General features: G+C 37.4%; 1 protein-coding gene across 3 annotated transcripts in view; it reads left to right on the top strand.

Annotated features, from left to right (window-relative positions):
* Positions 1-27160, top strand: part of ARHGEF10 (Rho guanine nucleotide exchange factor 10) — a 112477-nt gene extending 85317 nt beyond the window's left edge. For all 3 annotated transcript variants that reach the window (XM_082047753.1, XM_082047752.1, XM_082047754.1), the window contains 6 exons: positions 590-813; positions 1973-2130; positions 11684-11826; positions 17721-17895; positions 24459-24581; positions 26632-27160. In XM_082047753.1, coding sequence (XP_081903879.1) covers positions 590-813; positions 1973-2130; positions 11684-11826; positions 17721-17895; positions 24459-24581; positions 26632-27146 — 1338 coding nt within the window. In that variant the 3' untranslated portion in view covers positions 27147-27160. The remainder of the gene's footprint in view (positions 1-589; positions 814-1972; positions 2131-11683; positions 11827-17720; positions 17896-24458; positions 24582-26631) is intronic.
* The last annotated feature ends 668 nt before the right edge of the window (positions 27161-27828 follow it).

Below are 27828 nucleotides of genomic sequence, written 5' to 3'. Positions count from 1 at the left end.
TGCTGCTTGGGCAGACATTTGTTTTTTACTCTTCTCAGATCCCTAAAATGTAGAGATTTGTGGACATATTGATGATATTTAGTTCTGGATCAGGGAGAAGCCTGGGATTCTGTATCAGCAACTTTATGAAAGGGATTATATTAATAATCCATCTTTCTTTTTGGACAGAGCATTTATTTGTACAGCTGTTACTGTGCAACAGGCAGGCCTCAGCTGTATTATCTGTTTTAAAGAATCTGAGAACTTAGAACACCAGTTATTGAATCAATTTATTACACAGGTACTTGTTGTAATAGTGTTACATTATATATATGCATATGAGTCAGACATCAGAACAAGCCATAATATTCCTCCTTTTAAAAACAAAAGAACTGATTTTGTGAGTATACAAGGGTATATAATGTTTTGAAATCTCTTGTATTTGTGCTGAATTATTTTCTTGTTTATGTCTTAATGCATGAAACCCTCATATAACTTGAGGTGCGCTCTTCAGTTACCATTCCAGTCATTCTTTCTTGTTAATGCTGATCTTCCTGGAGACAGGTGTCAGTCTTGGTCTTTTTTTGTTTGTTTCCTCTTTCCAATTCAGATTGGCAGTTGTACTAATCAGATGGGCCAGATTGCAATAGTCTCATTTCAAAGCTCCGGCCCCAAGGTTATTGAGTGCTTCAATGTGGAATCACGGATTCTCTGCATGGTCTACATACCAGAGGAGGAGAAAACGAAAGAGCAAAATAAGGCTTTTGACTCTGAAAACGTTCTTGCAAAAGCTTCTAATGTGCCTACTATATGCCTTGGCATGGAAGAAGGAAGGTGATTCTGATTTTTAGTGTACTATGTATGATTTATTCATTAGGTTTACTATTCTATAGCAGAATTGTGTGAGATACTTCCAAGAAAATGTTTTCTTTTTAAAAAAGTATCTGTGAATACCCAGTGGTATGATATTAAAATACAGTATGTAGTGTTTGAAATTAAAATAATATGAGTCTTTGATGAAAGAGGATTTATTCCTCTTACATCATGTCTGAAAAATATAAATATTACTTTTGTAACATTACAACGTAATCTTTAGGTATTGGAAAATTTTTAGAATGATGAAGTGTTAAATGAGGAACCCATTAACCTTCTACACTGTGATATTGTGCAGGATTTGACATGCGAATAAATAATATTTCTGTTTACTATTGACATGAATTATTTTGCTCTGTTTGACCTGATGACCTTACCAAGTCATCACTTGATTTATATTGAAAAACAAAAGCTACATTTTCTAAATTTATGAGTCTGTAAGCAAACAGATCTTGTTAACACTAGTGAGGCCATAAAAGTATGTGACTACATGTGATTTTTGAAGGAGTTTCTAACCAGAATAAGTGAAGGAGAAAAAAATTCTCCAAGGAAAATGCTATGTTTCTAGAAATTCCCACATCTTGTACTGATTATCTTTGCTTGTGAAGTGCAATCAGTTCTAAATTTAATTATTCAGTATTCCTAACATACCTATGGTAATCACCTGTAGGAATGATGGGAATTTTAAGTGTAACTTATGTCTGGTAGTGAGTTTTTCTTCTCTTTTCCTTAGTTCTGCAGGTAATGCTTAATCTTTTTCTTCCTTTTTTTTTTTAAAAAAAAAAAAAACTAATAGAAAGTTTTGGATAAACTCATAATAAGGGCTGTTAGCACAACTTTCATGTCTCTTTTTTTTTTTTTTTTTTTTTTTTGGATAAATGTTTCTCCAGAGAAGATAAAATGAAAAGTGTTGTCTTATGGCAATTCTAAGTAATTGCAGATTGTCTACATAGACATTTTGGAGGGTCAAGATACTCCTTTCCATAATTGTCTTCCTATGTATGGAAGGAGAAAATCTTTTTCCCCCCAATGTTTTGATCGAAACCTCTTTTATGCGTATTCTAATAAGAGCTAAATAAAGCATTTTCAGGGGTTTATTTTTTCTTGCTTCTTTTTCTAGTATTTCTATTTACAAGAGTTGCCAAGGCTCAAAGAAAATTCGACTTCAACACTTCTTCACTCCTGAAAAATCAACTGTTATGAGCTTAACATATATGTCGCAATACTTGTTTGCTGGCTTGGTAAATGGAAACATCTCAATCTACACAAAAGCAGAAGGTAATGTACTGATATGATTTAATAACATCCTGAGGAACTCACATGTCAGTATATTTTGGCGGATGTAGTTTTCCACTATTACATTTTCCGAAAATTCTCTGTGAAACTGCTGAAGTAAGATCACTATACTTCTCAGTGCTTCTGAAAAGACTTCATACCTTGTTTTCTCTTTTTGAAGGATAGTAGATATTTTGATACTGTTCCCACTTTTACCATACGGTACGTATGAAAACTGATTTATACCCATTAGCTTAAACCCCAAGGTCTTCAGTGTTACAAAAGTCCAGAAGTTTTTGACAACAGGCAGTATACTGTATTTTACGCAGCACAATGCTAATTCCACACAACTACCCGGTATTGGTGTTTACAAAAGACAAAAATTTCCTCAATCTCATTTGAAATGACAACTTCATTTTCACTCTACAGATACAAGAAGTCTTTCCAATGTGTGCAGCTCATATATTTAACAGTTTGTCTCCTTTTTCCATAAGCATCACAGTTGGTTGTTTTGTATCTAGCTAGGTAATTGCTAAAATAATTGGAATAAAAGAGAATCCCAGGTGATATTTCTGAACTGGGAATGTCTTCTCCAGAGCTGGTTTGGGTCCTTCTCCATGTACTTTCAGGATGTCTCACTAACTTTCCTGCAGTACTGCATACATGTGGAGTTAATTTAGTTCTAATTCATCAAGACTTTCCTCAAAGTTTGAAACCTGAGGTTTTGAGTGAGGTGTTAGAGCAGAGATACCTAAGCTACCAAAGTACAGAACCAGCAGAGATCTGGTGAACCTTATTAGTGTGAGCTGCATGATGATGGTTGTCATACTTCTCTAATGAGTTGAGTCCTGTAAATAGTGCAGTTGCATTTGTGTATTATAGCACTATACTAAATCCTGTCAGCCTCTGAGGAGCCAAGCTCAGTATCTTGAATCTTGAAACAAATTGTGTGTCCAGTGTTAGATGATATAAAGACTTAGTCTGGGAAAGGTACAGGGTGCATTTTTTTTTATTCTTTGAAGCAACAAAGAATCTGAAAAATGTGTTGGGAAAGAGATTTTCTTTCACCTGTTGTCATCTTCAAGCCAGTGGGCTTCCTGTTGAGCTGTTCTCTACTATCTGAAGCCAGACATGAGACTTCAGTTCCCTTTAAAAAATATGTATTTATTTTTTTACCACTGAATAGCATTTTTTCTTTGTTTTGGAGGCACAGGAGTGAGGCCTTGATCCTAGTCTTGTTATATCATTTTTGATATTTCAGTTTCTTTACGTACCTGGGTGGGGCAGTAAGTCAATCTGTCATCTTCTCTGAATGGGGCTGGTGTATTTAAGCTGCTTAAGACTGCAATTTTTGTCACTGAAGTTCTTCCAGAAAAGACTCCTTCAAAAACATGAGTGGCATCCTTGGCAGCATAGCTAAGAAAGGATGCATGGGCTGCATATTTACAGAGGTTGTTAAGGATGGGGCAGAGCTGTAAACCAGACTGAACTCTGTTCTGAGCTGGAGGTGATGTTGTATTAACCGGGATCATAGCATCCCCTGTTTATCTTAATCTGAAGACACCAATTCTGTGTACCTAAGATAGTCACAGAGCCTGTCGGAGTCTATTTCGGGATTGCTGAAGCTCTGAGATGGGAAATACACATTCATTTTTTTCTGATTCAACTTGTAGGCCTTTCTCTTACAGCTTGGTCTGTGTGATTTCAGTTCTCTGTGCCTCATGAAAGTTGTGTGAGTCAGCTGCCCCCACGTTAGCTTTCATATTCCTTATATAATGTCTGGCTGCTGTGGTCATGTGAGGCATCAGCCCTGGAGGGGTGTTTTTATAAGCACTGACCTATTTTACCAAACAAAGGAATCCAAGTGGTGAAACGAGAGGGAGGGGGAATGCAGCCTCCAAAGAGCTTTGTACAACTCATTTGGGTCGAGTCTGTTCTACAGAGGGGGTTACTTTCCAGCCATGCACTTCACACTTGGGTTTTGGTCTAGCTGCATGAAGGAGATTAAGAAAGATTTAAACGTGAACATGAAATATGGTCACTGCATTACAAGACATCTGATTTGAAGGCTGAGAAGGATAAATGAGATTGGATGCACAGGTGACATTGTTGTGCAGTCTGTTGCAGGCCTCCATGAATGAGAAGGGGTAATCTTTCTTCTAGGATGAAAATCCACCTCGCAGTCCATGTTAGAGTCAGGATCCTTGTCTCTTCCTATATGGGCAGAAAGGGAAATTGGAGCAGTTCAGCCACTGAAGCTCGATAGCTTTATGTGTGTAGTCAGACACCCACAACTTCAGCCATTAGGTGTTCAGTAACCAAATAGCTCTACTTTCTTTTGTTTTCAGATGCCTTAATTCATGTAAATATCCAGCTTGTTTAGAAACAGCAAGTGCTCTTTCCTGATTTTTTCACAAGAGAACTTTGTCAGATTGACAGCATCCAGAGTGCTCTCTGGCTACAGAAATAATTGTCTTGAAGTAATTAAAAATGGAAACTGAGAACAGCTATGTATAATAAACCAAGGAACATGTGACACATTAGTGGTAGGGTTGAAGGTGCCCAGTGAGGCTTCCTTTATGGAGGGTAGTAGCGTTTTACTGAGATACTTCTGTATCCATGTATTTTCACTTAGGAGTTAAAAAGTACTTGAGCTTGAATGTATTTGAACATAAATTAAAAGCAAAGTCAATGAGGCGCTGATATCGTAAAATCTACTCAGTTCTTAAATGTGACATAATGTGGTCTGTGAAAATGTCACAGGAAGACTAGGATGTAGGACAGCTAATATGTTAACCCTAAAAAAGGAGCCCTAATTATTATCCTTAATAATAATTAATTTTATGTGGGTGAGAAGACTAGTTTGGGGAACCGTGAAACAGCTAATGCATTAAATGCTGTTATATATAGCAATGCTAGTGATGCAGTTTATGGGGCTATTAACTTTTGCAGTTATCAGTCTGAAATATTATGTATTTAGTGTTTGTTTCAGACTGAATTATTAGAAATATTTCCAGGCAAAACACTTCTAGATGAGGTTAAGGGAAAAGTACATTGTATTGTCTTTGTTTAAAAAACCTAACAAAACTGCTTTGTGATGATTGCAGACGGCCCAGCAGATGTGTTTTCTGAGTGATGTAATAGCAAAAAAGGTCAGCGTGTGTTTGACTTCCACTCATAAAACATCTTAGGAAAGGGAAATCACAAACTTTATATTATATAGGTGTATTGTTCCTGATATACTGGAGTCAGTTCCAGCTACTTCCTTTCTTCTAGACATGGATATACATTTCCTTTCCATAAAGTCGTGTAATGAGTATGGAGAGAAACGGGAAAAAGAAAATAAAAACTCAGAATGATTGTGGCAAAGAGAAGAAGAATTAATGTATTAGTGGTTTCAGGAAGAGTTTGGTTGAGATACCGCACCTGTGGCGAACCCTTGCTCCCTCTCCCTGTGAACACGTGGACATACTGGAGAGAGTCCTGCACAGGGCCATGGGGGTGATGAAGGTACTGGAGCATCTTACCTATGAGGAAAAGCTGAGAGAGCTGGGACTGTTCAGCCTAGAGAGCAAGAATTCTGGCCATGCACAGAACAGAAGTTTGCATTCTTCAGAGAGACTTTGCTGCTTAAAAACTTAGGCAGCTCTGAAGTTCCTCAAGAGTTTTGATGACTTATCTATCCAAAGAGGCCTCATGACCGTAATCAGTGATCATTTTCAGGGGCTTAATATCAAGGAAAAAGACCAAATCTGACAAGAAATGTAAGAGTAAGGCGAAACAATTACAACAGTGAAGAGGCAGCAGGTCAGTTCAGTAGCAAGATACCTTGATCAATTTTGCAAGACAGTTGCGTACTTTGACAGAAGCAGGGAAGGAGGAATGCGTGGACTGTAAAGCACTGATGTCAGACTTCAGAGCTTGAGTGGATCCACGTGCTGCCCCAGCGTGTCTGAAGAGTGCAGTTCTGGAGTGTGATTGCCACTTGAAGTGGATGTGCTGAGAGTTATTGCTGTGAAAAGCAAGGCAAAGTATTAAGCTGTTTTGGAGAGGACTAGAGTAGCGATATTGAAAAACAAATAAATACTTCTGTCTTGACTATGTTATCACTGTTAGCACTATCACCCAATACTTGTTACCAGAAATATGTTGACATTGCTGTCAGTCTTATTCACGTATCTCATGCTGGGACTTCCAGCACCACCCCTCTCTATAATTGTAGTTAGAGCTCTGTCAGCTATTTAGCATGAAGAATTTGTTGCATATGTAGGAAAAAATGACTATATGCATGTGTAGCACAGGACATTCTGAGTTACACCTTGTTTAAACCAGCAGACCTGAATCTCCCAGCTTATTTCCACATTATAAGAAATGTGCTAAACTTTTTACTTCCGTAGCTACTGTCTTACTCCTCAATAAAAGTGCTGCTTTATGTACCATGTGATAGAAAAAATGTTTGTGCTCCACTGCACAAATTAACCAACAACCACTGTTCCAAGGGCATTGTTGGCAGCTCTGTTGAAATCATAAATAGAGCTGCTAAGCAAGAGAGGAAGTTACCAACAAAAAAGCATGTTCAGTTCAGCTCAACTGAAAGCATAAAGGAGAGGAAAACTACTACAGACTTTAAAAAGACTTTCTGAGGAGATAAGGTATATTTTATTAGGTTATGTCCTATGAAGACTTAAGAGCACCAACAAATTATAATTATAAAAAGTACTAAATATTAATAAATTATTTATAAATTAAGTAATAAGAAGGAGCTTATTTTTAGAAATTATTGTAAAAGAATGTTACTTGCCTTCATTATGTTTTATGGAAACAAACCACAGAAAGATAAAATAGCCAATATTCTGCCCTATAAAATGAACATGGTTTTAAAACTTTTCCTAGCTATTTGACTGAATTTGAGTGAATAGGAGAATACCTGATTTTCTAAAATGTATACGAATCACAAGACTTATAGCAAAATGCACTAATGGAAATAATATCCTTGTATATTAAAGTCTTAGAAATATTTTATGAACTTAAGATATGTTACTTGGATGCAGCTAAACAGCCTGTTGTGAGCATTGCAAGATACTGTTCAACATTGGGATATAAACTATGGCACATAAATATTGGAAAAATATAATTTATGGTGAGCATTATAAATAGTGACATAACAGACATTAGTCCATAGACTAATAGTGTTTAAAAACTGTATTCTCATGTTCTAAATATTGATCTAATGTGGAAATATCAGAAGTTATGACATCTTCTTTCTAGAAACCCCTAGATTTGATTTTATATTTGACTCTGTTCCTGCAAATAGCTGTATCTGCAATCCCCATAGAAGCCTATATTCTATTACAATAATGTTATAGAGACTGCAAGTCTCATGTACTAGATGTTTTATTATATCTATAGTAAGAGTCTATACCTGCTTTGATGTGGTCAGCTTAAGATCCACTAAAATCTCCAAATACAGTTATGTTTCTGTGGTGTTAATACTTGCATGGACTTCTCTCACAAAGCAGAAGGAAACCCCCTGTCCTTTCTCCCATGAATTCTTTCCTGAGATCTGCTCAGGGTGCAGATAACTGTATTTTCCACATACAAACTAGTCTCTGCTTACAGGATATAGGTTCTGCATATTGCATCTCATTTGATATGTATATACTTATCTCACAGGCAGAAGAAGTTTGTCTAAGTTTGTCTGTGGCTTTTAATCATTCTAGAGACAACGATGACCAAAGAATCATCTTAAAACTAAACCAATCTGTATTTAGAGAACAGAAACAAGGCATTGATTGAACAGAATTTTAAGACAAACCACACTTTTGTAGACAATCCCGTGGGTATTCTCCAGCCTGGTCTCTGGGAGCCACATTATGTACATCTCCATGGCTTATTTTTATTTCACTCAATTCCTATTTTTCAGAAAACAGTTTGGAAGACTGAAAGTAGCCATGCTGGGCTCCTTGCACTGGCTTTGTCCTGTTGTGCTCCTTGAGATTTTGTTGACAAGCTACTATTTCTTGCTTTTTTTTTTTTTTTTTTTTTTTCCTGAGGAGAAAACCAATTTATTAATATGGTAACTAACCAAGGATTTTTAATGTCAAACGAAGCCGTTCCATATCTTTTGCAAGTGCTGCATTGAATTTTAAATACATGCATAGCACCAATTAAGTTCTTGAACCTGCTTGCATAAGTATGTCTTGCATTGGCAGGTGTTTACACGAGTAGAATAGAGATAATACTTCTCTTAGATTTTAGAAACAATGAATTTTGAATTAGACAACATGGAATAGCCAACGTCAAACATGAAGTCTGTGCAGGCAGGTACTGAATAACGTCTCCTGAGATCTGCAGAGAGAGCATTACGTTGTCTTAAAGGCGTGATTTTAGTAGTCTTGAAACAATTTGTGAACTTGTAATTTTTGCGATGGGTGGTAAAATTCTTGGTCAACAAAATGAAGTTGTGGTCTGGCTTTTAGCTGGCATACACAGAAGTATGTTGGATTACTGGGCTTAATCCCTTGCCTTGCTTGAGCGGATTTGTATCTGTGCTTGCAACTCCCAAGAGATTTCCCTGGCTGCCACGAAATCAGAGGAGAGAGATACACGCTGCTTAATTTGTCCTCCTGGTGCCATTCCACTCTGTATAATTAATTAAACACTCACTGAGGCGGGGACCAGAACACAGCTGACCCATCATTTAACTACTGCCGTAATTACCAGGCTAGAGAGTTGTGTGTGTGTCTCCCTGCCCACCCCTCCCTTTTTGCCCCCTCTCATCTGTCTCAAATGCTGTCTGGTCTGGAAGACAGCAATGGGTGCGGGAAGGAATCAAAAAGCCCTACAGAAGAGCTTTACCACATGGCTCAGGTACCTCAGCAGAGCAATACTGAGCTTCAGATTTTTCCTGGGCTGACAACAAGTGGGATTGCAGTTTCTTTGCATGAAATCATGGTAACATGAAAGACATCAGGTCTGTCTCTCAGCTTTTTCCTATGTCCAATCCCACTGAACTCTTACAAGTAACTGGATTGTTCAGTGCTGTGCCAACAGCACCAGCTGAAAATGGTTTTGTGAGAGCTGGGTTTTTATATGTATATTTGATGAATCAAATATTTGTAACATAGGTAGTATTAATAAAATTGGTAAAATTGAACTTACTTTATTACCTTCCAGTGAGTTACTTTAAAATTTTTATTTTACAATCAACATCCACATGAGACCAGTAGTAATTTTCCTTTTAACTCAAAAACTGTTACAAATGCTAAATAATGACTTGATAAAAATTAATAAAATGGCTGACTGCTGAGGAGTTGTATGAAAGTTGAAGGCATGAAGATCTGTATCCAAAACAAAACCAAACAAAACCCCCAAACAAACTAACAAACCCCAACCAACCAAAACCTTATTCGCTTGAAATAATTAAATTTAAGCAAGATTTGAATCCTGGAGTCCACAGTTGAGATCCTGAAAATCACCATTCACGTGTCCCTTACGTATCAGCTGTGCTTCATGTATAAATCAATGTATAGCTTGAATGTATTTAAGAAAGAGAGCCTTAGAGTTAAATGAACAATTTTATATGTACATTATAATGTGCTCTTCAGTGTGGAAAATTTAACTACAGAAAAAAAAGCTTCTTGCTCAGCCTGTCTGCTGTCCGTCCAAATTCACAGTCTTTGTCCTTCAGAACAGACAGGAAGAATATACTAGAAGTATGCTGGTTTTATCCCAGAAAAGGAAACACGAGCATGCTACGAACTGGGTGCTGCTAGAGCTTCTGCAGTCAGTGTAACTTACACAGTGAGTTGGGATACACACACGTGTGCAGCTCTGCTCTCTGAGGGCTTTGCGCTGAACTGCCTGCACTGGTTGAAGCATTCACAGCGTATGGGCAGCCTCCAGTTAATAACTTAGTTTGAGAATAATGTGTTTGCTAGCAAATGAAAATTCTTCCAGAAGTTTCTTTATTACTAATCGTACATATGAGTCACAAAGAACAGAAAGTGACTTTTGACATAGCTGGAAGAGTTTGCAGGCTAATAACTGGAAACACTTCTCACTTGGAAAACAAAATAATGAAAATGATTTTGACAGTGTGAAACTAAATGTTATTTTTAAAAAGAGGCTTTCAAAAGAGATCCGCATCTTGAGAGTGACTCAGCAAAGGTTGTATCACGCAGATGGCAGAAGCAATGAGAAATACTCCAGAGCTGAGGCTTCTCATTATTGTTGCATTGTGAAGCGGGGAACTTGGTACCCATTACCTAAGCAGATAATAATAGGTGCACTTGTTATTGAGAAGAAAAATAATAAAAAAAAGTTTTTAAGTGCTTGCCTAAAGATGTGTTGAGCTTGGTCTCATAAACCAAAATGTAGGTGGTTACTGAGTTGAAACTGGTGTTGGTAAATTAGACAACTTTTCTGCAGCTTATGCAGGAAGAAAGCTTTAAACTGAGAAAGTGGGGCCTTTTGGACATATTTTATCTCCGTGTAAAACCAGATACTGTAACAGATTTTGATGTTGTGCTACTTCAGCATAATGGGTAGAAATTCAGTCTTCGAGACTTCGTGTTCAATGAGTGCTTACGTAGATATAAACTAATATAAAAGTATTAAAATTATTACTGACATATTTAGTATGTTAAAATGAACATATAAAAGACACAATTATAAATATTTAAAGAGGCCTATGTTGCTAGCTGATAGATTTGGAGATGAATAATCTGCTAATCTTTGTTTCAAAGGCAAAGCAATTGAAAGTGACCAGAGCAGTTAAGTGGCAGCATGCAGTTTTTCTCAGGAGGTCTCTGAATAATTCATTGTGCCACATACACATGCACAATGTAAACTGGATCTGCTAAATGCAGTTGACAAAAAAAATTGTGGATTATATTTGGGGGAAACAAATAGAAGTCAAGAAGATATAGCACAAAATTAAATTTTAATTTGATTTAAAAAGCTTTTCCTTCTTAAATGAATCATCTAGTATCAGAAAATCCATTTAATCAACATGCTCTTGGAAAGTTATCTGAGCTCATTAGAACCTGCAGTAAAAACCTTACTACTTTTCATGTGAAATATGATTTTATCCTAGTTGGAAGTTGATTAGTCTTGAAACAGGTTGGCCATGAGCTCCTTCCAAGTTGGATAATATTATATCAGCCATGGCTTTCTGACTGCTTTTCATGTGGAGAGGAAAGCAGTTGTATCAAAACAGCGATGTGAGATTCCCTGTTTATCAGTTAATCCATATAAAATTTGTTCAGTTGACAAATATATGAGCTGCGGGCATTTTTTTTGTGGTGGTGTTTTTGTTTATTGTGGGTTTTTTGTTTGTTTTTGTTTTGTTTCCCCCTTACTATCGTATTAACCTTTCAAACTTACCCAGGAAGATAAAGTTAAACAGATAAAGTTAAATCTCAATGCAGCTTGCAGTAGCAACTTGCAGAGATTCAAGTGGTAGGCTTGGGATGCAGTGTTTTCAAAACTGGTTTGTTTTTTTTTTTTTAAATACCATTTTGTTGCCTATAACCTTTCTTCTTTTTTGTTGAAGATGGGACCTGGAACACAGAACCCCAGAAGATAGTTAAACTGGGGGTTCTACCTGTCAGAAGTCTGCTTGTGATGGAGGAGACCATTTGGGCTGCATGTGGTGGACAGATTTTTATAATCAGCACTGTGACACATTCCATAGAGGTAAAAGCTTTTAAAAGCATTGCTCACATACTATGCTACAGGGTATAAGTGGTGAAATTTTAAACATTAAAATCTGTTTAAGAAGCTTCAAGATTCGGGAAGAAGCCTTTCATAAAGTATAGTTTCAGTTCCGTAAAATCCCACTCCCCACAGTGGGATTCTGCCGTGATGTTCTCTGCTGATGTCTTGTTTAGACCTAGGTTTGCTTCTGGTTTTACCCCAGGTTTCCATAAGGTGCTTGGAGCTCATAAGGTATTAGGGGAGAGAGGTTTGCTTAAAAATGAGATCTGAGAAAAGGGAGCAAAGTGGTGAATGCCTACAGGAATCGTCTGGTAATTCTAGAATAAGGTTTAATAAAGAGACTGCCTCTATGTAGTTAGATGTTACTTGTAACTTGTGATGATTTTGTAATATGTTTCTTAAGAGTTTTGCTTCTCATTGGCGTACAAAAATATGCTTTGCATAAGGACATTTTCCAATGAATAATCATTTAAAAGTTAGCTTTTCTGGGAGGGAAGAAGAGTGTTAATGACTTGAGCTTATTATTTTCCAGAAAGTGTTAAGCCCTCACTTCTATAAATATTGCAGCCTCCATCAAAAGAATGTCTCAGTGGTCTAACATTTACAGTTGATGAAAGGTTGGGATAAAGCCTGTCCTTCAACCTACAGTACAGTTACACTGAATTGCATGATGTTTACAGCCATGAAGTTCTTTCAAATAGGAGTTGTGATGAGCTCACAGCCTCCTTCTTTGTGGGCTTTGTTGCTGCTTTTTTGTTTCATTGATGATCGTGTTTTCTCCCAACAATTGCCTGTTTGGTACAATTGATTCTGTGAGTCATTGTCCTGAGTTTGCAGGGAAATAGCTAACATCCTAATTTCCTCTGTCTGCGCTTTCTGGGTGATTTGTTTTGTAGATGCTTTCTGGGTGATTTGTTTCATAGATGCTCAGATAGTGTATTTTCCTACTTTGTTTTTCTCTAATGCTTGTTTTGCTGATATTTTCAATGGTAAGATGAGGGAAAGATTTGGACAGACGCTTGAGATGGACTTCTTGTTACCTTCACTGGGGGGCAGGGTGGCCTCTGGGACACGTGGTTACTGTCCTACTGACTTTGATCACGAATCTCTCTGATTCTCACCAAGAAATACGTAGAAACGGTAAGAGATCACAGCCAGATTGTTCCTGTGTGAGGGTGGTTACATGCAGCCAGATCTCTGTAAACAAATTTGGCAATTCTGAACTAATTCTGTCACAAAGCAGCTATGGCTGCAGTTTGGGTTTATGCTGTGCTGTTTTGGCATAGGAGAAAAAACCCAGGGTTATACGTTCTTTAATCCTCAAAGCCTGTCTAAAGGTTACTTTATCAAAATACAGCATAGCATAATAGACTGCAGCATTGAAATCAGAAGTTCAGAGAGATAAAGTAACAAATATTCTATCCATGTCTTTCAGACATGGTAGTTTCATGTTTCACCTATTACTATGAGTTTTCCTGCAAAAGCATCACTGGAGGTTTCTTTTCAAAGTACCTGGTTTTTAACACTTTCAAAACTGTGTTAAATAGTCTTTTTGCTGACTTTTCAGTATCAACATGAATATCTACATGATAGCATGTCACCTTTTCATAGAATTGCAAACAAATTATGATTTTCCTTTGTCTCTTTACTGATCCTAAGATATACAGAAGTACTGATCTTGTTTCCTCCATCTCACCAGACTAAACAGCTCCCTGATGTTTTCCCTATTGCCTGCTCAGTTACCTGACTTGTTTTCATAACTCCCAGGTTTGTATTTCCGAAAGTGATCTGCTATGAGGCACATACCATGTTGATTGCCAATATTGTTTCACTATCACGTGATAACACAAGAAAATGTAGGCTCTGCATATAGGGAATATTTTAACAATATTGGCAACTGCATATATCTGAGCTACCGCGTCTTTACTGTGCAGAGCAGAAGCTTTGCTGTATGGACGGAAACAGCAGCAAGGAAATATTTGTTCTCCCTCTGTGCCCTCTCTTGTTCAGGGGGAGTCAGTTAGTAATATTGGATTGAAGAATTTTTGCATAATATTCATCTTTGCTCTATTAAAGTGAATCCATGTGTTCCACAGGACTCAACTGTTATTCTTCCTTCTTTGCTGAACTCCTTTATTTCTCTATATTCTTCAAATTACAGCTGCTTGTTCACTGCTTTCTGCTATCATGCATATATATTATATGCTGTGTGTCATATACGTTATCTATAGAGGCACCTGACTCTTTTTTTAGGGCCATATTTGTGTGAACCCATGAGCGCTTTCAAGACAATTTTGTAAACTTAGTCCTTGTGAGGCACTCCTTGCTTCATAGGTACCTCATATTTGACTGTCTGTGTATTTGCTAAGTGCAAAGTACATTATCCTCCGAAAACAATCTCATTCCACCCCCTCCCTGCTTTTCTAAGACTCCTGTTTAAGCTTTTTTTGTTTAATAACTATTAGTAAATGAGCAGGTTTGGCATGCTGTACATTGGTTTTGGATGTTATTCACTTTTTCTGCTTTTTTCCCCCCTCTAATATGGATAAGACTCTCAGTTTTGATATGTTACTGTAATAAAATATTTTAGGAAATGTCTTTTATTGGCACAGTGTCCTAAACTGGCACAGTTCCTCAAGCTCCTTGGCAAAGGACATGTGAGAAATATATCGATTGCTGTTACTTACTGATTACATACTCTGATACTCTTTTCATGAAGAAGAAATTTGTCCTTATTCTTGACCCTAGAACTGATGACAGTTGTATTGCTGTTGGGTATAGACCTTGCTCCTGTAGAGCCTGTAGACCCTTAGGCTCTGCAAAAGCAGACTGTGTTTGTTTAAAAACAACAAAAAATGCCAGAGTATTTAACAGAATAAAGTCACCAATTGGATGGCATTCCATCCTGGTTTGTTTTGTCTTGGTTTTAAAATTTGGCTAAGTATATGGGAGTTACTTTCCTTTTAACAAATCAAGTAGGATAAGCTGAAATGTTCGGCTGAGTAAATGAAAATCCGTGTGCATGAGTGTATGTTGCCTGAGTACTGTAACTTCTTTAAAGCAGTAAAAGTAATTTGCTTTACCTCGTGGACAATGACACTCATTGTGCATCTCCCATGAAGCTTGAGAAGTGGTGGTTCAGATCTTGGCGCAGCTGTTTGGTGCAAGTGGCACCTCCTCAAAAGACAGACTCCAACTCGGCCCCACGCTACAGAAACAACAGTGAGCGATGTCAGGCTGTGGCATCCAGAATGTCCTCTGCAGCTCTCGGGTTGCTGTAGGGTTTGAACGAGATAGCCTGCGGGGAAAAAAATGCTGGGCCCTGAATAGGGAGGAACGTAGGTATGAAATCTGAAAAGTAAAATGAAGTTAATTTTTTTTTTTTTAATAACAGAGGGAATAGGAAATTTCTGTCCCTTTATATTTGTATTTCTTGCTGTGAGAAAGGAAAAAAAAGGCCAGCTATTTGTTTTCAGTTAGACATGTAGTTGAAGCAGACGTCAAAGCTGTCCTCTGTACAGAAAACTTTTGCATTTGTAAAAGAATGCACAGGTTTGGGTACATTTCTGCTCTGTGTTAGAAGACCTTTTGAATGAGAAGAATAGTTCTTTTTACATGTTTTTTGTGGCATTGACAATATTACCATTTTTCTTTAAATGTGTCTCCATGTTTCAGCAGACAGCTGTACGAATGGCAGGACAGACTAAGTGGGAGTATAATGAGTTGGCTGGTAAACAAGGAATGTGGCAAAAATGCATGTGCAAGTTGTTTACAGTGGCACCAACAGAACTGTCAGCTGTGGTCAGACCACAGCAGAGAAAATTCATTTTTTATAATCAGCTTCATTTTTATTCTAATTCCAAACAGTACAAGTTCCTGGTCAGGTTCACTTCAGCAGCCTTGGATCTGTCCCTGAAAAGTTTTCAAAAGTCAGTTGGTCATCAGCACAGGGATCTAGGAGTCTGTAAAGAGAAGTTACTGTTTTAAAATCCTTTTTGCAATGAAACATGCATGATGAGAATATCAGGTGATTTAGCCATAAGAGCTGTTTCTGGCTTTGAAAGATGTTGTTCATGGATGAATTCTTGTGTTGAATAAACTATATGATTCTCAAATTGTGTGTATCATTTGGTAAAGAATGAGTGGAGGTTCCTTGAGGAAAATAGTGAATGTAAATGTGGCTGCCAGAGTTGCTTACATTCCATTGCATTCTGCAGTGTTGTTATCTGAAGAGTCAAAAGGTAACACACTCGGAAGAGTAACACACTCAAAAACTGCCACTGCATAATAGTTGAACAGAAACTTCTTTGCTCGTTTACTAAAAATCGAACATTTGAAGAACAGTGTTAACAGATGAAAAAAGCAGTAATTCCCCTTATTTTTAAACAGCCAGTTGCTCAGTGGAAAGTACTGATTTATAAAGTATGAAAAGAAAATAAGAAAATTAAGTGCCTACTAAGTATAATATCAAAAGTTACTTTGTGAAAGCTTAAACTTCTATTCCTTATTTCTGATCTTATCCTGTTTATTGAATTTAGATGGAGAATTTGAACAATATATTTATAGCCTAATATATTCAAAACATAACTATCTTAGGCTAAGAGCTTAGCCTGAGAAACATGTAACTCAGATTTTGATGCAAAATAACCAAAATGTAACTCTTAATTGTAATGCATGGAAAATTTAAGTGTGCTTTTACAAGGAGGATGGGGGTACTTTTCCATTTTATCTGCAAACATAAACCAGAATATTATAATATGTATTGTGAATATTAGAGCAGATATTTCCTTCCATATCCCTCGGAGACAGATTTGTATCCAAGGAACAGCTTGTCATTTATTTAGCCAAGGAAGTTTTATCTTTATCAGAATAGCTCTCGGTATTTGATAATTCCTGGCACAACGTTAAAAGGCTGTGTTTAACTTCAGAAACAGTTTACTTACAAGGCACAACTAGGAAAAAAAATCCCTACTTCTTGTTAATGATTAAAGAACTTTACTATAGCTTTATCTTGCACATTAACAGGAGCATGTAGAGAGGTGTCGGCCTTCCTGGAGCCATGCAGAAGATATAACTGGGAAGGCACTAGATCAACGAATAAAAGTCGATCCTGAACCTCTTGCATTACTTCTTACCTTCAGAAGGAGGATTTGGGCCTTTCTGATGAAAAGTGTCAATATTTTGGAGGACAGAAAAACAAAGTAGTTGATACTTGTGAGATTCAGAAGTGTCTGTGAGTCAAAAAGCAAGCCACAGTATTAAGGCTCACATTGTTGTGTACATAGTTGAGCAAATAATGGTGTATTTATATTAATAAACACTCTACTATCTAAAGATTATTTTTTCCTTGGTTCTATTATTCTTGTTCTGAAAAGACCCCCTAACAGAAGAGAAAAAAGATGTTTTTTATTGTTTAAAGAGGAGTTCTGCTTTAGATAAAAGTAACATTTTAGGAAAATATATGTCCACTCTCAGGAACCTCATCTCTGTGATAGTTTTCCCAAAGTATCAATAATGAAATACAAAATCCTCTTAAATCTCAGCTGTTATGGACTTGCCAGCCCCTACCATGCAGTATTTGTAATAAACACAGTATCTAAGTTGCTGTGAAGTTGCTCTATCATTAGTTAGAACTTTGGTTCAAGAGCTGAGAATCCTTCCATACTAATGATGTTGTATTTAAAAAAAAAAAAAAAAAGTAACAGGAAAACAAACGCATGATATGCAGCAGTCAGAAAGTATCTTGAGCAACGTAGAGAAAGGTAGCTTTGTCCTTGACACAGAGGACGAAGATACAGTGCCTACCCTGCAGAGTTGGTAAGGAAGGTTGAATGATTGTTCATCTCCCCACAGAGTCCTTGTTTTTCTTGCAGAGCCATTTTGAAGCCCATCAAGAGGAAGGGATGGTCATCTCTCACATGGCTGTTGCTGGAGTGGGAGTCTGGATTGCCTTCACATCTGGATCTACACTGCGGCTCTTCCACACTGAGACACTGAAACACCTCCAAGACATTAACATTGCCACCCCTGTTCATAATATGTTGCCAGGTATGATGATATTTTTGTTCTCTTTATCACTCTTGTTCTCCAGAGTGTTGTAGGTTAGGCCAGAATCAGAAGGTCTGTCTCGGACTTAGAGTCTGATAACTGTCTCATGACTGTTTGCTTTGGTAAACCATAATCTGTTGCCTTCTGTTGCTCAGAACTGTGTGCGCAGTGAACTGGATGAGTAGTGGCTCTCCTCCTTAGAGGTTATACATGTCATTATATAGATAAGCAGGTATATTCTTCTGTGTAGTCATGGGTTTTGCGACTGTGAAGCAGTAGGACAATGCAGTCTGCCATGAAATTGTGTTTGTTTTGCAGAGTTTAGCATTTGCTTCTGAAACTTAGTGTCAAAGTACATGATGGAGACAATTTGCCTACGATCTGGACTGAAAAAGCGCTGGCTTGATTTTAGTTATTATACATCAGGAGTCTCCGTGAACTCAGCTAAACCGCTGCCATTTCAGAGTGTGTTCAGTGTTTTGCAGATTGGAGCTTTAATTTGTTGAATGAGAAGTTTAATCTTATGGGTAAAGATGGAACCTGTGGTTGTTTGGAGGAAGTTTAACAGATCTTTAAATATTTTGAGACAGAAGTTGTTCAATCATCCCCAAATCATCAGTGTCACAGGCAGCTGCACTGACCTGTATAATTTTTGCAAGTGGTGGGACCTCAGCATCAGTGACCATGTCAGTGGGAACTGTGGTGGTGCTGGGAGAAGGGACAGAAAGAATGATACTGGTGGGGCTGACCACGACATGTCCATGAGGACAACTGTTCTTTCTGTCTCTCCGTGTTCATAGGCTGTGATAGACGGAGCTTCTTCAGTTTTCAAGGACCATGTGTGTACCAGCTTTATTGCTTTGATTCCATCAGAAGCCAGTTTTCCCCACACTGTTATTTACATTTTTGCAAGAGTTAGGGATAAATCTTGGATCAAAAATGTTTCATTTCTTCATTTTCTGTCATCTTATCGTGTTTTCTTTCAGATGACTTCAGCTTTGCAATAAAGCTAATAAAGCTCTGTTTTAAATTTTGTCCGTTTATACCATGTTCTAGGAAGGCTGGTTTTTACATGTCATGACTGTGGCTCCAACACTGAACAGCAGCAAATCGCCTGCCTTTAAATAGGTCATTTGATTGAATTCATCACAGTTACGCAAAGAAATCAAGATCAGTTTAAAAAGGAGATTAACTTGTAATATGTTCTGCTGTTGTGGCAGGGTGGGGGCAGGAAATAGGGCCTCCCTTATGCATATTTTCTGCATATAAAAATCTCCAGAAATTTAGCCTTAGTGTTCATTGCCATGGTAATAAAACTGCTGATGTAGCATATAAATTCTTTCTGTAAAAGAGTTTTAGCTAATTATATCTCTTCATTGTCATTCTTACCCATTTTAGTTCCTTTTTTTTTTTTCCCTAGTGTCTTCACAAAAAGCACACCAGTGAATGAAAATGGAAAGTTATTTCAGGAGTAGAACATTATTACAGCAAATGTTCCAAGGGAGAATCCATTCTGAAAATGAAATGAATTTCAATTATTTAGCAGCAGCTCTTGGGCCTGTTTATATGATCCCAATAACACTGCAACAACAAACACTGAAAAAAGAAGTAGGAGTTTTACATAACAAAGAAGCAGTAAGGACCTTTTGGAAGTACAAGCAGCCAAAGAATAAATCAAGCTCTGTGTAGTTTCTACTGAGATTAAAAAAAGGAGAAACAAAAAGAAAAACACAACCATCAAAGTGAAACAGGAGTGAAATAGCTGTGTGTTTACAAAATATGTGTTTGGCTTTACTGAGGATTTTTAGGACTTTTAGTTTTAAAGGAAGCAAAGCCCTGTTAGTTTCTGAAATTCAGTAAGAGTTCCTTAATATGCAAAATAACAGATAAACATTCGACTTGTATTAAAATGAGAGAAAGAAAATGGATGTAAAAATATTGCTAAAAGTCTTAAGAAGAAAGGTTAAAAAGTCAAGATCTCGATCTAACTTCGAAGAAGCTGGACTTCTTTTGCCAAGATATAATATTGGCCTGATAGTCTACTTGAAGATGTCATCTATGTCTTCATTTAAAGCAATGTACATGAGAGGAACCTCACTCCATGAAGTTAATGAAATAATTTTGTTATTATACAGTAGAAGGAAAAGAAAAACTTACCGTCCTTGTCAGGAATGGTTGCAGTGAGTTACAGTGCTGTATTGAAAGGATAGCTGTAGTAATTAAGATGAGTGGGAGGTTTCATAACCTTAGTAACCAGTTTGCATAGCATTAGATTTTCCCAATTTTTTTCTTAGGAGAAGATGGCTTGAAATGTCAGTGCCTGCTCTCCTGGTTGTAAAGGCTGTGCCTCCTTTGCTTTGGGGAAGACAGCCCTGCAGGGCAGAGTCACAAAGGAGTGAACCATGAGGGAGATTCACGGGAGGCGATTGCCCTTATGATTCAGCAAAGTTTAGACATGTAGAAAAGCAGAGTGTGTCTGGCAGAACCTGTTATCTGCTGGGCATAACTTTTAAAATCTGTGGCATTCTTCCTAAGTGAAGAACGGAGCTGGGAGGGCTCTTGCTTTCTGGAGTTACGGGAAGTTCGTGTGTATCAAGGCAGGACTGGAAATTAAACCAGGGTCACGAAGGCAACTGTGGGGTACACATTTAGCCCAGAGTGGTCTGCAGTACCTTTACTTCATATATCATTGGAAATACTTCCTAATAATGTATAACAAGCTTGTGTACTTTACCAAAACACCAAAAAAGCACAAATGCCGTATGGGAAAGGAAGAGAATGGTTGAGAGGAAGAGCATCGTTATTGTTACAGGTCCGGGTGAATATGTCGCCACAGCGCTGCTGGATTGCTTTTAAGTGGCCCAAGCACAGCTCTTAGCTGAACAGAGGGCACACTGAGCAGCAGAAAAAAAATCTATTAACATTGGAAGGCAAATATACACACTTCACTAGTGCAATGTACTTCATTTATGCTTTGTGTTTGTGATCTGAAGTTGAAATCTCAACAGTGGCAGCTTTTCACAAGCCTTTATCACTCACACCAAAAAAAAAACCAACCAAAACCCAACATACTGTACATGAATAGTGAGTCCACTTGTTTTTTCATAGTCATGTTTGATATTTCATTATTCAAGAGCATCCTTAAACATGTTTTTCCTTTCAGCTCTAAAACAGTTTGTCCTTTTAAAGAGATTACTCTGACCTTGATAGAGTGTAATTTCATTGCTCATATGGATGATGACAGGTTACTTGTTTAACAGAGAGGTTATTTCTGCTTAGGTTGCTGTGTTCTGTTTATATCCATATATCCTCTAATGGCATGTGTGTTTCCTGGAAACAGATGAGGAAAGCAAAGCAAAAACAAACTGTCTGCAGAAAACAAACTATACTTTGAGACTTCCAGCTTTGTCTCCACCCCATCAGGTGCCAGACCATAAAATGCAGTAGGTTTATGATTTTACTGCTGGAAAATGATAAAAAGATTGGGAAAAACTTTAGGTCAGCCCAAAAAATCTGTACAGTGGGTTTATTTTTATATAGAAAGAGCAGCGTGGTCATGTAAGAGGATATGCACTGGGATGCCCTTGCACCTACCTGGGCTTGGCTTCAGAAGCCACACATGAGGGAACATGTGAGGATTTACCTGGATCTGGTGGTTGTTGTAATGAGACCCGAGAAAGGTGAACACAGAGCAGAACACGGGCAATAAAACAGCTTGTCCATGTGTAAGCTTAATTGTTGGCTTTAGCTCTTTGTAAAGTCAAGATCTTGGTCAGATTATTTTATAGGTTTTAACAGTTCTGTCTGCGTTGGGACAGTGTGATCAAAAAGTTGTCATTTAAAGATAAGAGTATTTGATTTGGTTTGGCATTTATGTTTATAATTTTTCTTTCTTAACTTGTTAATTTCTGTGCTTACTGCATAACGCATTCTCGAAAATTGGTTTCACATTTTTTTCTCTAAACTCAAAATACCTTAAAAAGTCACAGAAAACTATGATTTCAAACCTTGGCTAGCAGATAATAAACTAATATTTTAAAGTAATATTTTAATAAGGTTTTTAAATTTATACTTAATTTTTCTAGTTATATGCTATTTTAAAGTATATTTTCAGATGCAGATGTTTCCTACTTTTCCAAGATTTCAAAGCAAGTGGTTTTTCTTTTGACCTCACTATAGATGATTCATGCTTAAGGTTGTGCTCAGTGTTTAACGTTCTAAGTTGCTGGCTGATAATTTGCTGTTTTCACCTATGGAAACAGGAATTCAAATTGCCAGTTTTTCCCCGGTAAAAGTTACTGGTTGTAAGTTGTTTCAGGGTTGGAATATGAAATCATGCATATTATTTTACATTTTAAATGCTTAAAAAGCATTAAAGATCTATTGGTTAAAAATGTGACCATCTTGCTTCTGCCAAGAGGTTTGAGAGGCAAAAGTACAATTGGAGTTTTTGATAATTTTACAAGTTTAAAAGCTGTACTTAAGTATTTCTCTTTATTGTTTGTAAAACAAGCTTTTAAGCGAAATGGAGTGAGGTTAAGTGAATTTGCAGTTATCGTGCACTTGCTGTGACATTGAAAGTGGACTCACATGTCACATAACTTGAGCAAGTCTGAGCCCTGAATCACAGAATTCAAATACGGATTTCAAATTGGAAAACTCCAGTACACAGAGGTGTTTGGGCATCCCTGTTTGGAATTCTTCTCTGCTGAAGGAGCCTTTGTGTGCTTTGTTTTGGAAAATAAATTAATCCCATTAATGTCTCTAAAAACCACATGCCAAAAAAAAAAAACAACCACACAAACCACCAAAACCAAGCCAACCAACTAAAATACCCCATCAAAAGAGCAAACTCCAGGCTTCAGAAGGCTTCTATTTTATTTATAGGCATAGGCCATCCATGCTTATCTAGCTGAAGAGGGATGCTGCAGTTTATAGAAAACAACATGGGTGTCTCTGAAGCTCTGCATGAGTAGATGGAGCCTCTTCAACTTGTGCCTGCTGAGGGTGACCTAATTGTTGTGCCTTTGGGGTATTTCAGAATGTGGGTTTGGGCAGGTAGAGCTGGGATTCCAGATCTGGCCCTGCATGTGCCTTTTACAGCACACCATTGCTGGGTTAATTATTTGGTTTTGTAAAGTTTGTGAGGAAAGACTTGAACCGTCATTCCCCTCCTGCTTTCCAGTTGAGCGCTTTGGGCTACAGTCAAGCTGCTCCTTCCCAGCTTTCCCACTGGGTCTGTGATTCATATGTTCTGGGATGTAAATTGGCTCAGCTTCAAGGGGCAAGATGGAAAATGCATTCATTTGTGATACACCATAATTAAGGCCCTTTTCCAAAGTGTGGAACATCCGAGTTCATCCAAGTTATATCAGGCATGGAATCCAAATTATCTACTTACTGATGAAGTGATTAACAAATTGAGAGCTATGATGAAGATGGGAGTGACTGTTCTCTTGTATGTAAAGTTAATCATGAATCCCAGAACATGTGTGGGTTTTGAACCTGTAGGATTCTGGCAGACTTTAAATGCCCCTCTGCGTAAACTTGGGCCATGGCAGAAGTTAGGGCAGGCAGTAGTTTCTGTTTCTGAAACTTGGCAAGGCCATTTTGAAAATCCATCAAAACTGAATTAAATGTATTTAGTAAGCATTGCAAGAAAAAATTACTTGGTTTTCATTAGAAAAATAGCAATCCCATAAAGAACTTGTTGTAGAAAATCATAGAATTATTTTTATTGCAAATTACTCTGGAGGTCATCTTGTCTATCCTTTTTGAAGCAGGCCTGATTAGACTTGGTGTTCAAGGACTTGTCCTGTCAAATTTTATCTTTGGGTAGGATGGAGATTCTGCAGCCTCTCTGAGCAACTCCATACGGTGTTTGACCACCCTTATGATGAAGCTTTTCCCCACTTACAATCCAAATTTTCCATGTTCCAAACGGATCAGTTCTGTCTTATCCCATCACTGTGCACATCTGAATAGAGTCTGACTCTGTGCAGCTCCCTGTCAGACGGGTGCGGACAGCACTTCTCCCCTCTCTGTGTACACCACATGTTCCTGTCTCCTCATCACCTTGCTCACCTCCCATGGGTGGTTCCAATATGCCAATGCCTTTTTTTGTACGGGGGAGGGGAACCCAAACTCAAACAGGGGCACACAAAACTTCTGATAAAGGAAGAAAGTAATCATTGATTGGTTTGAGTCTGGAGTATAGTGTGTTATGGCAATATATTATTGAGTACTGTGAAGCAAAATGCTGTTCAGTTCTTCTATTGAGAATATACAAACACTGTCTATTTATAAAAGCATATTTGTAAAGATAATCTAATATATCTAATTTAGATACTGTGGTTTAGAGATTTAGGGCAGAATGTTTCAGAAGTTTACATATATGACCATTTAAATACTATCAAAGTTTAATACCACAATCTGGCAAGATATTTGCCTTTGTGATGCTTTTCCGAATGACACGGTGCAGCTGATTGTGTTTGCTTGAAGTGACTTAGATCCATGCAGAGATCATTGCTCTCACATAACGGGGCGTTTGCTGCACTTGGCAGGGCAGCAGCGTGTGTCGGTGACCAGCCTCCTGGTGTGCCACGGCTTGCTGCTGGTCGGGACCAACCTGGGCATCATCGTAGCACTGCCGGTGCCGCGCTTGCAGGGGATCCCCAAAGTCACTGGTGAGTCATGTTTCTCAAACAGATCAAGTACAGTGTGTTTATACTGAAGATTTCATCTCTCTTCTGTCCATAGTGTAAGTGAACCTGCAAATTATGTACTAGAGATATAGATATAGATATAGATATAGATATAGATATAGATATAGATATAGATATAGATATAGATATAGATATAGATATAGATATAGATATAGATATAGATATAGATATAGATATAGATATAGATATAGATATAGATATAGATATAGATATAGATATAGATATATCAGAGCTTTGTGATGAAATAATATTTGTTGTTCTTCCTGAGCTTTACAGTATACCCAGATACTTGTCTCATTTTGTCTCAGTTGTCTGAGACAGGACAACTGTTTTTCTTTAGGGCATAAGAATAGGACAGGCATTAATGCTGTCAGAATAAAATCAAATATAGGGGCATGAGAAGAGGATGCAAAGAATCTTTCTTCCAGGTTTGGGGAAAAAAGATGCATTAGATTTAGAGAGACAGATTCTGAAAATTTAGTATATTGTCTGACTGGTTATTCAGTAAATTGGTTTTGTGCTCTTTCTCCACAAACAGGAGACTTGGAAACTATGAGAGTATAGATTTCATTTTTTTGACAATGATAAAGATTTTTGCGTTTTGGAGAGATATATTTATTGAGTTACTTTCACGTTACCCCATCTGAAATACAAATGCGTGAATGCTGCTGTATCACTTTGCAAATGTTTAAGCTGCTTAGCAGAAGCAAGATTTTGAAAGTCTGTTTACTAGGGGCTTTGCCGTGCTACAGTTTGGGTTCAGAATCCTGCTGGAGCTCCTGCGCTCTGGAGGGAAGGCGGCAGATTCTATGAGGCAAGCTGTTCGCAGCTTCCTTCAGGGGAAAAAAAAAGCTTATGTAACTTCACAAAATGAAAACAAAATCCTTTGTGTTCAGCAAAATACGCAGCAATAGTCTGGTGTGACACAGGATAAATGCTCTTAAAAATATGGAATACAAGAAAATGTGTAGTTGCAGAATAAAAAAAAATCTCTAATTTTATTCTTCCATTTTCTGTTTGCATTATGGTGGTTTATGTCATCTGCATATTCTTGCATTTATTTCAGGTCAAGATTTGTCAGATTTCACATATCTAGCAACATTACATTGGGAGATCTATTTTTATAGTCTTTGATACCATTTTTGGAATTCTAACTGAAAAATCGTGACTTTTTCCATTTGTCCTTCCAATAGTGATAATTCATCTTTATATCACTGCACTTTCTGTAAAGCAGAATATGTTTTATCATAACCTGGAATGCATTAGGGAGTTATGGATGGACAGAGTGATTTGTAGGGTAGTGGGTTTTTCCCTTGATAGCCTGGCACATATATTGATATTGTCACAGCTTCTGAATTTGGCCATATGCCATTTGTTTGTCATACCTTCTAGTGATTTGCACAGTATAAGTCTTCCTTGTACCACCAACTTCCCATTGTTTAAATACTTTAAAAAACCCCAAAAAGTAATAATTGTTCCATCGTTTCCTTGTGAATCTGCCATGGTGAGTAGAGAGCCATTCAGAAGGATGAGTTTCAGTTCCTGCTGTATAGTGTGGAGGGGTCTGTTAGGATGAAACAGATGCTCTTGTGTTTCTGTGCTATTCTGGAGATGTGCAGAGGTACAACAGATTTAACTGAAAACCACATATTCTGTTTGTGGGTTACTGGAGAAGACTCACAGCGTTACTTCTGTGTCGATGACGAAAAAAAGAAGTTAGCAGCATTTTTGTACTCATGCTGTGAGAACAGAGCACAAAAGTCAGTTAACTGAAATTTGTAATGCCATGTTTCAGCTGATTTATTGGTACAGTCCTAAAATACTTGTGGTACAACAGATTTTTTTTAACACTTATTTCTGTAAATTGTGTACACAGAAGGCAAAAGACAGACTAGATCCGTATAATATGGTTTTAAGTGTTATGCTGTTCAGAGCAAATTTAGTGAACTTACTATGGTGGAACACTGTGGTAAAATAAATAATGTTCTTGGTGTTTTTCTTTTGGCTCCAGGAAGAGGAATGGTGTCGTACCATGCACACAATGGCCCAGTCAAGTTTCTTGTAATGGCTACATCTATCAACAAGAAGAACAGAAGCAAACTGAGGAACAGCCTGCCTCCTGGCTCAGAACCTAAGGACGAGGACCAAAAGAACATTCTGCACAATGAGAGACCAGGCTCTTCCCTTAGTAACAGCCACGACACTGCAGTTTGGCTGGGGGGTTCAGCAGGATCAATTGCACAAAAAAGCGACTTGTCGTCATCTTCTGGATCCCTTACTTTGTCTCATGGATCAAGTTCCCTAGAGCATAGGCCAGAGGACAGTAACATTTATGAGCTTTTGAAGGATCAAAATATCTCATTTAAAAGTAAAAGACAGAGATCCAAGAAAATTAAAGCAAGTTCAGTGTTAGTAATTTCTGGTGGCCAAGGACACAGAAGAGTGAACAAGAAGACCAAGCAGCAGCGACAAGATGAACTAGTGTCTTCAGTGATGGTCTGGCAAATTCCACTATTAAATATCTAAATGAACTGAATTCAAGATACTTTCTGTAATTAAAAAAAAAGTCTGATATCCTTTTACAGCAAATGTCAGTTTAGGATCCAAATGGATAGACTTCATACACGTGGGAGCAAGGCTTTTATCACAGAATTAAGGGTTGCAAGAGAGTCTTCACAACCTGAGAACATTCTACAGTGTTAGAGTATTGGAAAGCATTTAGCCACTGATGCTGTCCTTGATACTTAGAACAAAAAGGATCTGTTAGACACTTTTAAATGGTTTTAGAAACTCAATCGTATTTATATTCACATTTATAAATATTGTAATTATGCTCTATAGCACTTAAGGAAGGCAAGGAACACATGCCACATCTCATGCTGGTTTTTTGTTTATGTAAATCAGCTGTTGGGTCTTTTTCCAAAGTGACATATTGCATGGACTGTAGATTTTAACAAATTAGCAAATATTTTTAAACAATAAATAGTCTAATGCAAACTAATATTAATTTGGTAATTACTATAATAGTTTGTAACATCATTCCACAAGCCAGAGTTTGGTCTGGACAAAAGTGGTTATACTGATTGATTGGTATTCATTTACTTCAACATAGAAAATAGATTTTATTATTATTATTATTTCTAATGCTCAGTATTACTAAAAATGTTGCAGTATAAAAAGCGCATTAATTTTCTTGGTAGGTGCAATG

The sequence above is a fragment of the Streptopelia decaocto genome (assembly GCF_964273445.1).
Source record: "Streptopelia decaocto genome assembly, chromosome: 3".
Taxonomy (NCBI): domain Eukaryota; kingdom Metazoa; phylum Chordata; class Aves; order Columbiformes; family Columbidae; genus Streptopelia; species Streptopelia decaocto.
This window is presented reverse-complemented; position numbering and strand designations above follow the sequence as displayed.